General features: G+C 35.7%; 1 protein-coding gene across 1 annotated transcript in view; it reads right to left on the reverse strand.

Annotated features, from left to right (window-relative positions):
- Positions 1–13,638, reverse strand: part of LOC138707242 (protein split ends-like) — a 99,099-nt gene that overhangs the window by 20,037 nt on the left and 65,424 nt on the right. The window contains exons 10-12 of the mRNA XM_069836594.1: positions 12,870–13,113; positions 9,565–9,871; positions 2,231–2,428 (exon numbers count right to left, since the gene is read on the reverse strand). Coding sequence (XP_069692695.1) covers positions 2,231–2,428; positions 9,565–9,871; positions 12,870–13,113 — 749 coding nt within the window. The remainder of the gene's footprint in view (positions 1–2,230; positions 2,429–9,564; positions 9,872–12,869; positions 13,114–13,638) is intronic.

A 13,638-nucleotide genomic window follows, 5' to 3' on the forward strand; every position in this document is an offset into this window, starting at 1 on the left:
TCGTTTGTGTGTGTGCTTTTGTATTTTGTATTGAGTACTGAGACGTCACTGCATTGTACTACGTGTCTTATGTTGTTAAGATGCTTATTTACATATTAATGGTAGACCTCAGGTACACATGGTGTAAATGTTATTAAAAAATGGCTAGATAGCAATTTTCTTTAATAAAGGCCCGGTTTTTTCAACCTTTGTTAAATTATAACAGTGTGTTATTCCATTTTAACTGTAAACTTAACAGTTGAAGCATTTCTTCAACTACTGTTAGTACTAACAGGCTGTTAAAACCCATGTTAATTTAACTGCCCAATTTCATGCAGTTAAATCATTTAACTCTCTGTTAGCATAGAAGTATCCAATATGGCTGGTGCGTTAGATGCTGAACTTATATATCTGCATTATTTAGAAAATGATATCCATGAATACATAAACAGAGCGGATGATTTCTGTGATTTGACAGACCAGAAGTTCATACAAAGGTATAGGCTATTTTCTGCCAAGCCTCACTTTTCGCTTTCAACTTAGATCCGTTTGTTTGTTTATTCTCATTAATTGGTTTATACTGGGAAATAATTTCCAGCAGAAAGTTTCTTTCGAAAGAAGAGAAATTAGTCCCAAGATTTCTTTTTGTTCCAGTGTTCGCCATTTCATAACAGCAATACCAATACGCCGCTCCACGCTATTGTGATACAAACGAGGAAAGAAGCAGAAATCAAACCTGAGAGAATAGAAAGATTTCTATTCTCTCTGAATCAAACAACGGAAACATGCGAGAATCGCAACTGTCAGAGTTCAGAAAACAGAAGTGAGCCTATACTTGGTTATAGGTTATGGTTAAACTCTAGAATCTCTGGTCCTAACAGAGAGTTAACAAACAGAATGTTAAAATGTGAAATGTAAAGTCGAAGAAACGCAATATTTTTAACAGCAATTCATACTTTTAACTTACAATTAATTAATGCTGAAGAAACTGGGCCTAAACGTTTTTAAGACTACTTTGATTCCATTTTCCTTAAACGCAAGTGGTTTATAACAATTCAAATCTTGTGGTAAATTAAATGTAATAATTCATAATGCTGGTTGTTCAATTAATGACGATTGCATATGTCTTATACTGAAGGAAACTACACAAGTAAAGTACTTAGGAATTATTATTGACCAGCATTTAAGATGAGATAAACATGTTTCTTCTTTATATAACAAACTTCGTAAAACAATTTATAAATTTGTAATTCTTCGTTCTTACATCCCTACAAATATTCTGTGATTAGTTTATTTAGGTCTGGTTCAATCTATCATCCAGTGTGGTATAATCGGATGGGGAGGAGCAACAAAATTTACACTCTTTCTGCTCGTATTGTTTCAAAAGCGGATAATTAAAATTTGCTTAAACAAGCCAATTGATTATTTCGACAAATTTGGTTTATTCCAAATTTAACATTTTCCAAAGCAGCAAAGAAGAGGAGCACTGCTACTTACAGACCTGTTACTAAATCTACGTATTCCTCTGTGAAAAGATTTATTAAATCTACATACTTAGATTTCAACAAATAAAATTTGATAACACAATCTCAAGGGAAAAAATGGAACACTCTGCATCATAATCCACAGTTGATTCCCGATTTACCACGCAAATCGTCTCTAGCTGCATTTAGATTGGCAACAGGCCATGACTGTTGGCCAAGCATCTGCATAAAATTGGAATATATCAGTCTCCTAACTGCCCATTGTGCAACTCAAATCAAGAAATGGATTCAGAACATCTCAAAATCTGTGCGTCAGTGGCTAACCATGACAATATCTTTGAAAAATATTGGAGTGCAAGAGGTCAAATGACTTTATTGTCAAATGCCTGGCATTAGAAAACAACAACAACATTTTCCAAATTCAACAAATATATAAATATACATTATTAAAATATTATCATAAAACCGTCTGAAATATAAAGAAGAACATGTTTATCCTACCAGAAGAAATTTGACATGTCTTTTAGCTGAACCTAAATGTTACACAAGCACTGGAATAAATCATAGCCAGAGAAATCTAAAGAACTATGCCTCATAAATACGACAAATCTGAAGCTTAACTATATGTGCCCAGTCATAGTTTATAGTGAGACACAAATTGAAAGTTTACATATTCGTCTTTCCTATTCACTAAATTAAGCACTTAAGATTAATTATTCTGTGTCACCAGAAAAACGTTAAATAGGTGTTCTACTGTAAGTACTTACTTTGCTATCCTTGCTGTTGCGAGATGAAGTACCAGATGGAGGTCGATCCCTATCCATTTTGAGACTTCGACGATACTCACTTTCAATGCGGGAACCTACACTTTCATAATCTTCAGCACTTATGAGATGTGCTGGAGAGTTACTTGCTGAAGAGAACTCCATGTAGCGTGGTGTGTCATCCAACCATTTGTTTATATCCTGGATAATATTACAATAATGTAAAACAATCATGCTGGAGAGACTTAGTTTCATATCAAACTTCATACCAAAAATGACTGCAGAGAAAACTAAAATCATCTTATAGCTGTAACAATTTAATCTGTAATACACAAAGTATCATACAGACAAAATCAACCAGAATGTAGATGTAACTGAATAAATATACAGGAGAACCTCGATTATCTGTTCCTTGATTAACCATTCTGGAGATTATCCATTATCTAAGAAGGGAACGCGATTTTTAAGCAGTACACAGTAATGAATTACAACTAAGGGAAAAACGTAATACGGTGAACGCAAAGCTCTGCCCACGTCCCCTTTCCACTTTTCCCCTACAAGCTCACCACACACCCTAGCGGGAAAGAGTGGAAATAGGCGTTTAGGGTGGGTGGAAAGTGGAACAAAAAGAGTAACGACATCTACGAAGCAAAAGAGGAAGTTCGTCCTGTCTATCTCTCCTCTCTCTCCCTCCAGTCTCTCCTTCTCTGTTCCTTGCTTCATGTCTCTCTCTTTTTTTTTTCTTACGACTTCGCAGGAGGGGAGATTCGATCCGAGAAAGTTCGTAACTAAACCTAAACGCACGCTTTTTGTTCACGCTTTGGACTACCGAGGCAAGTTGGGGGTAGAAGGGAAAATGAATCTATTTATGTTTAAGGGAACTGCCATAACGTATTGTAGAAATGCAATATGTGTCGTTGGATATGTCTTAGCCTATAACATCTTGCAGTATTGTCCAAGGGTTGTTGCAAGAATTCATAACGGGAGACAATGATGGAATGGCGCGGGGAGACAATGACCGAATGGCGTGGGTAGAAACTGGCGGGCTTGTGAATTTAGCTTGGTAGGGGTTGACTGCAGGGGTGGCATAAGTGTTAACACGCGCTGGTGGAGCTTCATTGTGTCCGTGTCCAGCTTCGTGTACAGACGTAACCACGTGTTGTGATGAGCCGTATCAAAGACGTGTACTTCTTCCTCAAATTGGCGGGTCCTGATAACAGCAAACGAGGCTCTGGTGACTATTGTGTTACTTCGAGAATAGTGCAAAGTTAACAGGTGAGTGTTGTTTAATGAAAACCAGATTACATTGTGTTGTGTTGTGTTAATAGTACATGTTGTGGACAGTTGTCTAATGCGTATTGTCTAATGCATATTGCATTGTGGTTGTGGACAGTTGTCTAATGCGTATTGCATTGTGGTAGGCAGTGATCCATCGAAGCGGGGCAGATAGTAGAGAGAGAGAGCATGCGAGCGATGTGCCGAGCAGTGCGGCGCGGGTGGGGATAACTTCCCCTACTGGCGTTCGCTGTAATACATTTTTGCCACAACTACTCGTATCTACTTCCTGAATATTGTATCTACCACGAGTGCATAACTTTCAATTAGCCGCATGCGTAATTTTCATTCGATTCTGTCAAGAGTAAATACACCTTCATCACCTTAAGGCGATGAGCTACTGACGTTTCTAAAATCCACAATTGTTGAGCTAGAGCAGCGTTTCTCAAACTTTTTTAAAGTGGGGACCACTTTTTAAGTCAGAACAGTTCCGCGGACCACCTTACGCTTGTCCCCTTTATTTTTATAGCATATTTTATTACCAGTATTGTCTACTTATATTTTAAAATAGAATTAATTAATTATAATACTTTCGTAATTATATTTTTTGTAGCCAATCACAAGTAACTTATAACAAATTCTGTGCATTGTTGATTCACTGCTTGCCTGATAGCAGTTAGTTGTTTGAAATCCTTACGTGGTACAAGCTAATAGTTTGCCCATGTCTCTGTTAAATAGTGCCCATTATAAATAATGGAAAACTGACTTTGATCCGGATTTTTGAAAAGAAAGGAACATGATGATATGCTTCATTTAGGCAGTGCTAATAGTTCAGAAGCTGTGTGTGAAGAAATATATTATTTATAGTGTCATTAAAGAAATATCTAGTCCTACTATTAGCTATTAAAAGAAGAAATACTTTCATAAATATGACAAGAGTTATTTGGAACTTGGATTTACTTGGTGTAGCAATGAAAGCGAACCAAAACCTCGGTGCGTTGTTACAAAGTGCTTTCGAACGAGTGTATGAAACCGGCAAAATTGAAACGGCACTTAGAGACGAAACACGCAAGTGTAAAAAGTAAACCTGTCGGATTTTAAAATAGATGGAGTCTAAAATTTCTTATATCGTCATATGGAAAAACAAATAAAAAATTAATGCAGAAACATGCCCGATTTTCAACAAGTAAAGATGCAATTTGGTGTATGATGTACAGTACGTGCCCATTTCAATGTGCAGACTGGGTGTCGGCAAAACTATTAAGAAAGTGATCAATACATGAAAAGGTTCGGTAGTTTGGTCCTCTGTTATGAATTTGGGTGGTCCCTGGCTGGATTACAGGCTCAGCGCCAGATATACAGGGATATACAGAAACACCACGTTCATAGTGCTTTAAATCCTTCTTTTGTTGTTGACAGTAGAATGGAAAGTGGGTAGACGAGTAGGGTAAGAAATTTCATAAAATATTAGGAGGCCTATTGGGAGAAAAAGTGAAAGACAATTGCCATGTGTCATGTCCAAACTTTGAGATTTTCAGCTATAATGTCATATGCAAGTAGTTTGAATTTTATTTTTTCTTCTCTCTTTTTTGAAGGACCACATGAACAGAACTCGAGAACCACAGGTGGTCCACGGACCATAGTTTGAGAAATACTGAGCTAGATTATTGAAATTTTTACAGAATATGCACATCAGTATCATAAATTAAATTTAAATTTCTTCTCATAAACACTTTTAAAAAAATAAAATTTATTTATTTTTTTGGTAAAAATTCTATTTCTAAAAAAATTATTACGTTTTTTAAAATATAATTTTTTCTTAAAAGTAACACTGCACATTGTGTCATGGAGCATTAGTAATGCCCTACTCTAATTTGTTCATTTGTAATATATATATATATATATATATATATATATATATATACACAGTAGCATGCAAATTAATCCGAACACGGTATATTTTTACATTTTCTGTCATTGTTGGCCTCACAGCTGCTCATACCGCTTTAATTGACATCTGTAGTACGTGTAATTCCATTGTTGAAGGTCTGTCATTATTTTTTTATAATATGTGACTTTTGCCTGTCGTTTTGTACTTGTAAGCATTTCAGTTGTGTTGAAGACTTAATACTGCAATCCTGTGTATATTCTGTCGCCTTCACAAATGGATACAACTCCATGAAAACGGTCTAAAATTATAACATTAGCAGAGCATTCTTCTATGACACAGAGGCAAATTGCTGCAGAATGTCACATCAGTTTGGCTATTGTTAATTCGATCATAAAACGATACAGGGAGACTGGATCCATCACACCCCAGAAAAAAGGAAACTGTGGCCGGAAAAGGAAGACTTCACCTGCAGATGATCATTTAATTGTCAGGAAAAGTAAATTAAATCCTAGACTACCTACTGTCGACTTAACCCGCGAGTTAATGGCTACCACTGGGGCGAATATTCACGTCACAACAATATGGCGTAGGCTTTTGGAAGCTGGACGAAGGGCTCGTAAGCCTATTAAGAAGCAACTGCTAACCCCTATTATGTGCAAAAAACGCTTAATGTGGGCAAAATTACATCAACACTGGACAGTGAATGACTGGAAGAATGTACTTTTTTCCGATGAGTCTCATTTCGAGGTCCACGGCCACCGTGTTTCTTACGTACGGAAAGGATCCGAAAAAGTAACAGCAGCTCATCACCAACAAGCACCCAAATACCCCCCCCCCCTAAAGTAATGTTTTGGGGTTGTTTTACACATGAAGGGCCTGGAGCATTAATACCTATCAAGGGAATGATGAATTCTGACAAATATATTCACTTATTGGAAACCAGAATCGTACCCCAGCTGCAAAAATCATTTCTGGATGGCAGAGGTGTGTTCCAACAAGACCTGGCACCATGCCATACGTCTCGAAAAACTACAGAATTCTTCAACAAGAAGAATATTCAGGTACTCCCCTGGCCAGGCAACTCACCCGACATCAACCCCATTGAGAACTTGTGGTCAATTTGCAAAAGAAGAATGCAAAAAATGGATTGTTCTACAAAGGAGAAGATGATTTCTGCCCTCATTGGTGTATGGTTTCGCGATGAAGAAATGAAGAATATTTGTGGGAAATTTGTGGAATCCATGCCAAATCTTCTCAGAGCTGTTATTAGGAACAAGGGAGGCCACATAGATTACTGAGGTATGTCTTAGATCCTTTTTTATCCCATTTGAGTGTTTTTGCATAAGTAATTACGTTGTTCGGATTAATTTGCACGCTACTGTATATATATACATGGGAAAAACGAACAATGTCACATTACCATTAAGGGTGAGATAATGATCTATTTCAGTATATTACTGCTAGCAATAAAATTATGCTGAATACAGCCAATCAAATGCTACATTTCAGAACAGAGATATTAGTGGATAAATATGCCAAGTTTTATCACTCTAGCTTTAACTGCTGAGAAATAAAATAAATACTTGTCGCTGAAAACGTAGAAAATTTATTTTCTGAGATAGTAATTAAATTTAAAGTTTTGGTTACACATAATTCGTACATTAATAAGTTCTACCAATTGTACAGAAGTATACTTATAATTGAGATACTGAGATAAAATTTTCATGAAACCGCACATTTTTTAGTGCAACTCTTGCTAGTGTACTGCATAATCTTCTTACTGCTACAAAATCATGAATTTCTGGACATACTTTTTTCCACCTTTCATTCCCGAACTTTGTTCAAACATTTCAGTTAGATTATATTATAGAGGCAAAATATGAAATGTCATGTGCTAAACTATTTCTGCAAATAGTATGGAAACAAGAATTTTCACAATTCACGCTGTTAGAGTTCAATTAAGGCCAAAAATTTTCATAGTTCATAAAAATCTTCATATTATTTCATATTTTGCACAATTTTTCCCCCTTTGTTAATATTTATATAACTACAACTAAATCAGGCTTTCCAGATATTATAAGGAGACAATAGAGATGTTTTTTCAGGAAACTCTTAAAAAATCCGAGCCATCCATTCCACCAACATTCTGGATTCCTAAGGGCAAGTGAAATCTTCAAATTCCCCTTCTGAGTAACTGAATCCATACCGTAAATGAATTCCAGAAGTCAAAGGAAAAATAAGTGATTCCTATTTCACCTCTGCTGATTCTTTCGAATCCAGAGAAAGTCTTTTCAAGATTTCATGTTTACTTACATATGTAGGCCTACATGTAAATTAATGTTTTAAATGGGTTTCAACCATCAATTTCGCTGTCGAATTAATTTTCCCTCTTTTCGTAACTTACCAGTTTTTCATCATACAAAGGATATTAATGACAGAAAGTGTAATCTTTTGCCAAAAAATATAGAAAAGTTACTTGTGTTTTGCAATCAGTGTTGAGTCCAGACAATGTAATAATTGTTTTTTTTTTTTGTTCTCTTTGTGTAAAAAAATGAGTTATCTAGTACCTGCATTCAGACAAGGATTTGATGATGTTGAAAAACTGTTTAATTATGCAGATTTATTTTATTTTATGCAGTAATGTTGCTTCAGTGGCTGGTCATGATAATTTCTTTGAAAAATATTGGAGTGCAAGAGGTCAAATGACTTTATTGTCAAACGCCTGGCATTAGAAAACAACAACAACTAAAAAAAATTTAAATTATGGTTTAACGACGCTCGTAACTGCAGAGGTTATATCAGCATCGCCGGTGTGCCGGAATTTTGTCCTACAAGAGTTCTTTTACATGCCAGTAAATCTACCGACATGAGCCCATCGACCTGAGCCGGGATCAAACCCACGACCTCGAGCACAGAAGGCCAGCATTATACCGACTATGCTACCGAGGCCGACTCATACTAAATATAGACAAAATTGTTAATAATCTCTAAAGGCTTATTTTGCAAATAATGATGTAAACCTGCTCCAAATGGTTTAGGCATTGAGATATTTTATCAACAGTAATCTCACTAGAGGTTTTGATTTATCCAGAGAAAATCAAAACTCGAGTGGGATTTAATTGACTATTACACGATTAGAAGAAAGTATATAAAGATATGAAGTAACGAAGTACTCCAATACAATAAAATATTAATTAACTTACGAAAATACAAAACTGTCTTCAAATTTGTACCATCTCAACATTATAAATATTACGCTAGTAGATGGCAGTAGTGTGTTATGATTAGGCCTAGCTGTTTTCTTATCAGTTGTGTCAACTATGGAATCTTCATTGAACTCTGTGGACGGTTACTGGTCAAGAAGGCTTTGTTGATTCAGTTTCATTTTTATTAAAACAGTTGCATTCCACTTCAATTATCCCGATCCCAGTAATCAACGTCACTTGACAGATGATTTTCAATAAATCTTAGTATTAAACAATCTCTGATACGTGACTATTCATAATATCATATAGCAGAAGCTATAACATAACCTAAATAATATAAACAAGTGTTAGAAAAGTTTTAATTTGGGATGATGAAATAAAAAATAAACGTGAATAATTTGAAAGAAACAGTTATTGAAAGTACAATTTTCAAATTTGAATGTTTTAGTGGTTGGTGGTTCAGTTGATGTTATATTGGACGTGTGCGTAAAAGAAGTGAACTCGTTGATTTACATGGTGTATTCCTCAACTTATTCAGGATCTCCGAATGGTGCTCTTCATATATGACCAGTGATCTTTATTAATTCTTGTTCTTGAATGCCAATGCGAGTCATATTTGAAAGTGCTGTGCATCGACTGGAGTGGTTTGTAATTTTCTGTTTTTTGACGTCCAGACCAGTGCAGTTTGAAATGTTGGCAAACAAAGAAACAAATGCTAGGGTAGTGATAAAAATAAACAAATGCTAGGGACGCGATAAGCAGCCATGATTGGTTGAAAGACGTCCTTTCGTACCGTTTTATTGGTCAAAAGTAGTGTGATATAGTAAAAGTGTAATAGTCAATGAAATATTTCTTTCATATTTGGCAAACATTTTCTTTATATTGTGCTGGTCTCTAGTTATGAGATGTCTTATTTGACAAGAAATTAACTGAAATCAGTAAACGACTTACAAAACTAGACATACCTTAAGAGTTTGTTCAGTAGCGAGCTCTAGTGCCTCTATTGCTGCCGCATTTTTTATGACGCCAGTCTTCTTCTTGCGTTTCGTACCATTATGACTGTGAGGTCTCATGAGTTCTGTCGTTCCATCTTTGGTACTACTTCCCTCAGTGTCTATACCACCTTCAGCTGAGTGATCCATCTTGTCTTCCTGCTCCTTCTCTCTTTCTTTCTCTCTCTCTTTCTCCCTGGATACTGTTATTGGTGCTTCCTCCTTCTCCTCTGCTGTACTTGATTGCACCGTGTGCTCACTTTCTGGACTGGGAGCATTTCTGAAAAAGAAAGTGCCACAAAGATGACACACACTTCCTCATTGAAGAAAGTGCCACAAAGATGACACACTTCCTCATTAAAGAAAGTGTCACAAAGATGACACACACTTCCTCATTAAAGAAAGTGTCACAAAGATGACACACACTTCCTCATTAAAGAAAGTGTCACGAAGATGACACACACTTCCTCATTAAAGAAAGTACCACGAAGATGACACACACTTCCTCATTAAAGAAAGTGCCACAAAGATGACACACACTTCCTCATTAAAGAAAGTGTCACGAAGATGACACACACTTCCTCATTAAAGAAAGTGCCACAAAGATGACACACACTTCCTCATTAAAGAAAGTGTCACAGAGATGACACACACTTCCTCATTAAAGAAAGTGTCACAAAGATGACACACTTCCTCATTAAAGAAAGTGTCACAAAGATGACACACACTTCCTCATTAAAGAAAGTGCCACGAAGATGACACACTTCCTCATTAAAGTGCCACAAAGATGACACACACTTCCTCATTAAAGAAAGTGCCACGGAGATGACATACACTTCCTCATTAAAGAAAGTGCCACAAAGATGACACACACTTCCTCATTAAAGAAAGTGCCACGAAGATGACACACACTTCCTCATTAAAGAAAGTGTCACGAAGATGACACACACTTCCTCATTAAAGAAAGTGTCACAAAGATGACACACACTTCCTCATTAAAGAAAGTGCCACGAAGATGACACACACTTCCTCATTAAAGAAAGTGCCACAAAGATGACACACACTTCCTCATTAAAGAAAGTGCCACGAAGATGACACACACTTCCTCATTAAAGAAAGTGTCACAAAGATGACACACACTTCCTCATTAAAGAAAGTGTCACAAAGATGACACACACTTCCTCATTAAAGCAAGTGTCACAAAGATGACACACACTTCCTCATTAAACGTTTTATGCTTATTGCAACAATTCAGTTCCTTCAACAATGCTGCGAATATGAATCATTATTTATTTGTTTAACTATCGTTTACCAATGAAATCATTTACCATACACTCAAATAAGAATATAAACTCTCGTTTTCTGCATTACACAAAGTGCATAACTTATGAACTCAAACAGTAAACTGTATACAGAGTGTCTATAAAGTCTTGATGCATTTTGGTAAAATCGTAACTTTTTCACATTTTTATTATGGAGATCCAAATACAGTGAAACCTGTTCAAGACAGAAGTGACATGGTCCTAATTTTTTTTTCCCGTTGTGAACAGGTTTCCGTATTATTCAGGTGTTACATTAAAATGGAATATTTTATCATTCGTATACATGAAAAATAAAATGGCATGTCGTAAACTGCAAAGAGTACAAAATATTCCATTTAACACTGCTCACATTAAATCAGCCTTCCGTCGCTTATTCTGTTGGTGAATCATCTTGATGAAAATAGTATCGTAACTCACTCATTAGTCATTAAACACTACTAAAGTTTAGTAATCTCATTCAGTTTAATATCCAAAACTATACTATAATACTGTATTGTATATGACTGCTCATTATTAATTAATTAGTCTAGGAGCCATCCATTAAAAGCTTTGAATTCTGCTTTATATAATTTCTTTCTCAGTACAATGGCATGCTTTGCAGAATAGATTTAGAAATTGGCATGTTCTTAGAAAGGTCATGAAGAACCCACTCCCACAACAGTTCACTTATTTCCACATAAACAGTTGTTTTCTGGTTCCTTTTATGTCACCAATATTGGCCGCAAGCCACTCACTCATTCTGATCTTTATCTTTAAAGTGCCACACCTGAGTTTTCTATAACTGAACTTCAACATTATTTCACATACACTTCGTTTCTAATTTTCCTTTAACTCGATAACTTTTACTTCATCACTTAATGTTAATGTTACATTTTACGCAACTTTTTTTTTTTTTACCAGGAAATCACTACACTTGCGCTCTGTTTAGCTACGACAGTACACGGGTGTGAAGCATTGAAAATCTTTGAATGGACTCGTCTGCCTAGTCAACAGGGTAATAAAATTTATGACCGACAGGCCAACACACCCTCGTACCCTCTAGAATTTTGCAAAGAAAACTTGTTTTTATCTTAGTGACCTATATATTTCGTATATTCCTTGAAATTACACGCTGTTTCAAAATATAGTTACAAAATATAGTGTGTCCAAAATATTATTTTCGTTTTGAACAGTAGCAGGCAGTTTCCGTTTCCGCGTTGGACAGTTTCCATTTTATTCAGGAAAAATTACACATAATACACACAAATTTCGCAGGGACCAATAAATTGTTCCGAAATAGACAGGATTCCGGATTATTCAGGTTCTGATTTGACCAGGTTTCACTGTAGTAGTTTTTAGTAGGTTATTTTACGACACTTCATCAACTGCTGTGGTTATCTAGCATCTGAATGATACATATGATATGATATATGATATGATATGATATATGACATGATATGATATGATATGATATATGACATGATATGATATGATATGATATATGATGTAATATGAATCCACTCCATGCAAGATCATGGACCCAAGAAGTCGATACCCCACAAGCGTAAGAAACCGAACCAGTGTAAGAAGCAGCTCAAGAAGCCGCGAGACAATGAGCACTTGGCTGACGTCCTGGAAATGTACGATGACAAGTGAAGATCGGAGAAGTGAGAGTGGGATTGATTATTTATTGTGATGTTGGTAGAGGAAAGTGATGCTGTTGACTGAACACAAAGACCGGTAGACATTGCGAAGTACACAGTTTGTGCACTGTGTGCGACTGAAATGATGATGAAAGGATGTATGTTGTATCATGTATAATTGATGGAACTCGTACATATATTTCATATAATGAAAAAAAAAAGTGATATGATATGATATATAATATGTCCTGCTGACCCCTTCACATTTTATACAGAACATAATTATAATATGTCTTTACTGTTAATTATTCCATGTGTATGAAAGAGCTTATACCTATTGATATGTGAGGATTGACGAGACTTTTCTTTCTTCCTTCTGGCACGATGGTGGTGGTGATGACGATGATGGTGATGATGTTTATGTCTGTGACTTTGAGTTTCTGTTCGACTGTCAGAAGATGTTGCGCCAGTTGGATATTCCACAGCAACCTCTTCATCTGACGATGGATCTGACTCTAAATAGCGTTCCACGGCCAACTGGAAGGCTTCTTGCAGGTTTCCCACCATTTCTGAATACTCTACAGCATTAAAAACAATAGATTATATTTATTCTAGACATTTATTTCTTATTTTGTATTTCGTTAAATAATACAATTCACTAGATTTGAGAAGACAGTCTAACCATCTATTTGGGAAAAGTGAGCAAAGTCATCCAACTGACAAGATGTTCTATTTATAAGGACAAGCTAATTTTTTTCTTTTTCTTTTTTTCGTTGTCCTAAGGAAGCATTACTGAGACTCTGCTTATCCCTTACTAATTACCTATAGTTTCATTTGTTGAATTAAAAATGAAGTGACTTCATTCTGATTTGAGCATAAATATCTCCTGTAACAATATCAAAGAAGGAAAAATATTTTGGCAACTCAAGTGGTAGAACTGGTGTTGCCTAGATTGAGGATTAAAAATACGTAAACTTTCAAATAATCAGCATCACAATGAATGAAAAATAATTTTTAACCACCACGAATTAATTCTGAGGTTCATTGTTATAATATTTTAACAAAATGGATATAATGTTTCGCTGGATTAAATGGTAAGCAAT

Source organism: Periplaneta americana, chromosome 1 (genome assembly GCF_040183065.1).
Source record: "Periplaneta americana isolate PAMFEO1 chromosome 1, P.americana_PAMFEO1_priV1, whole genome shotgun sequence".
NCBI classification, from domain to species: Eukaryota; Metazoa; Arthropoda; class Insecta; order Blattodea; family Blattidae; genus Periplaneta; species Periplaneta americana.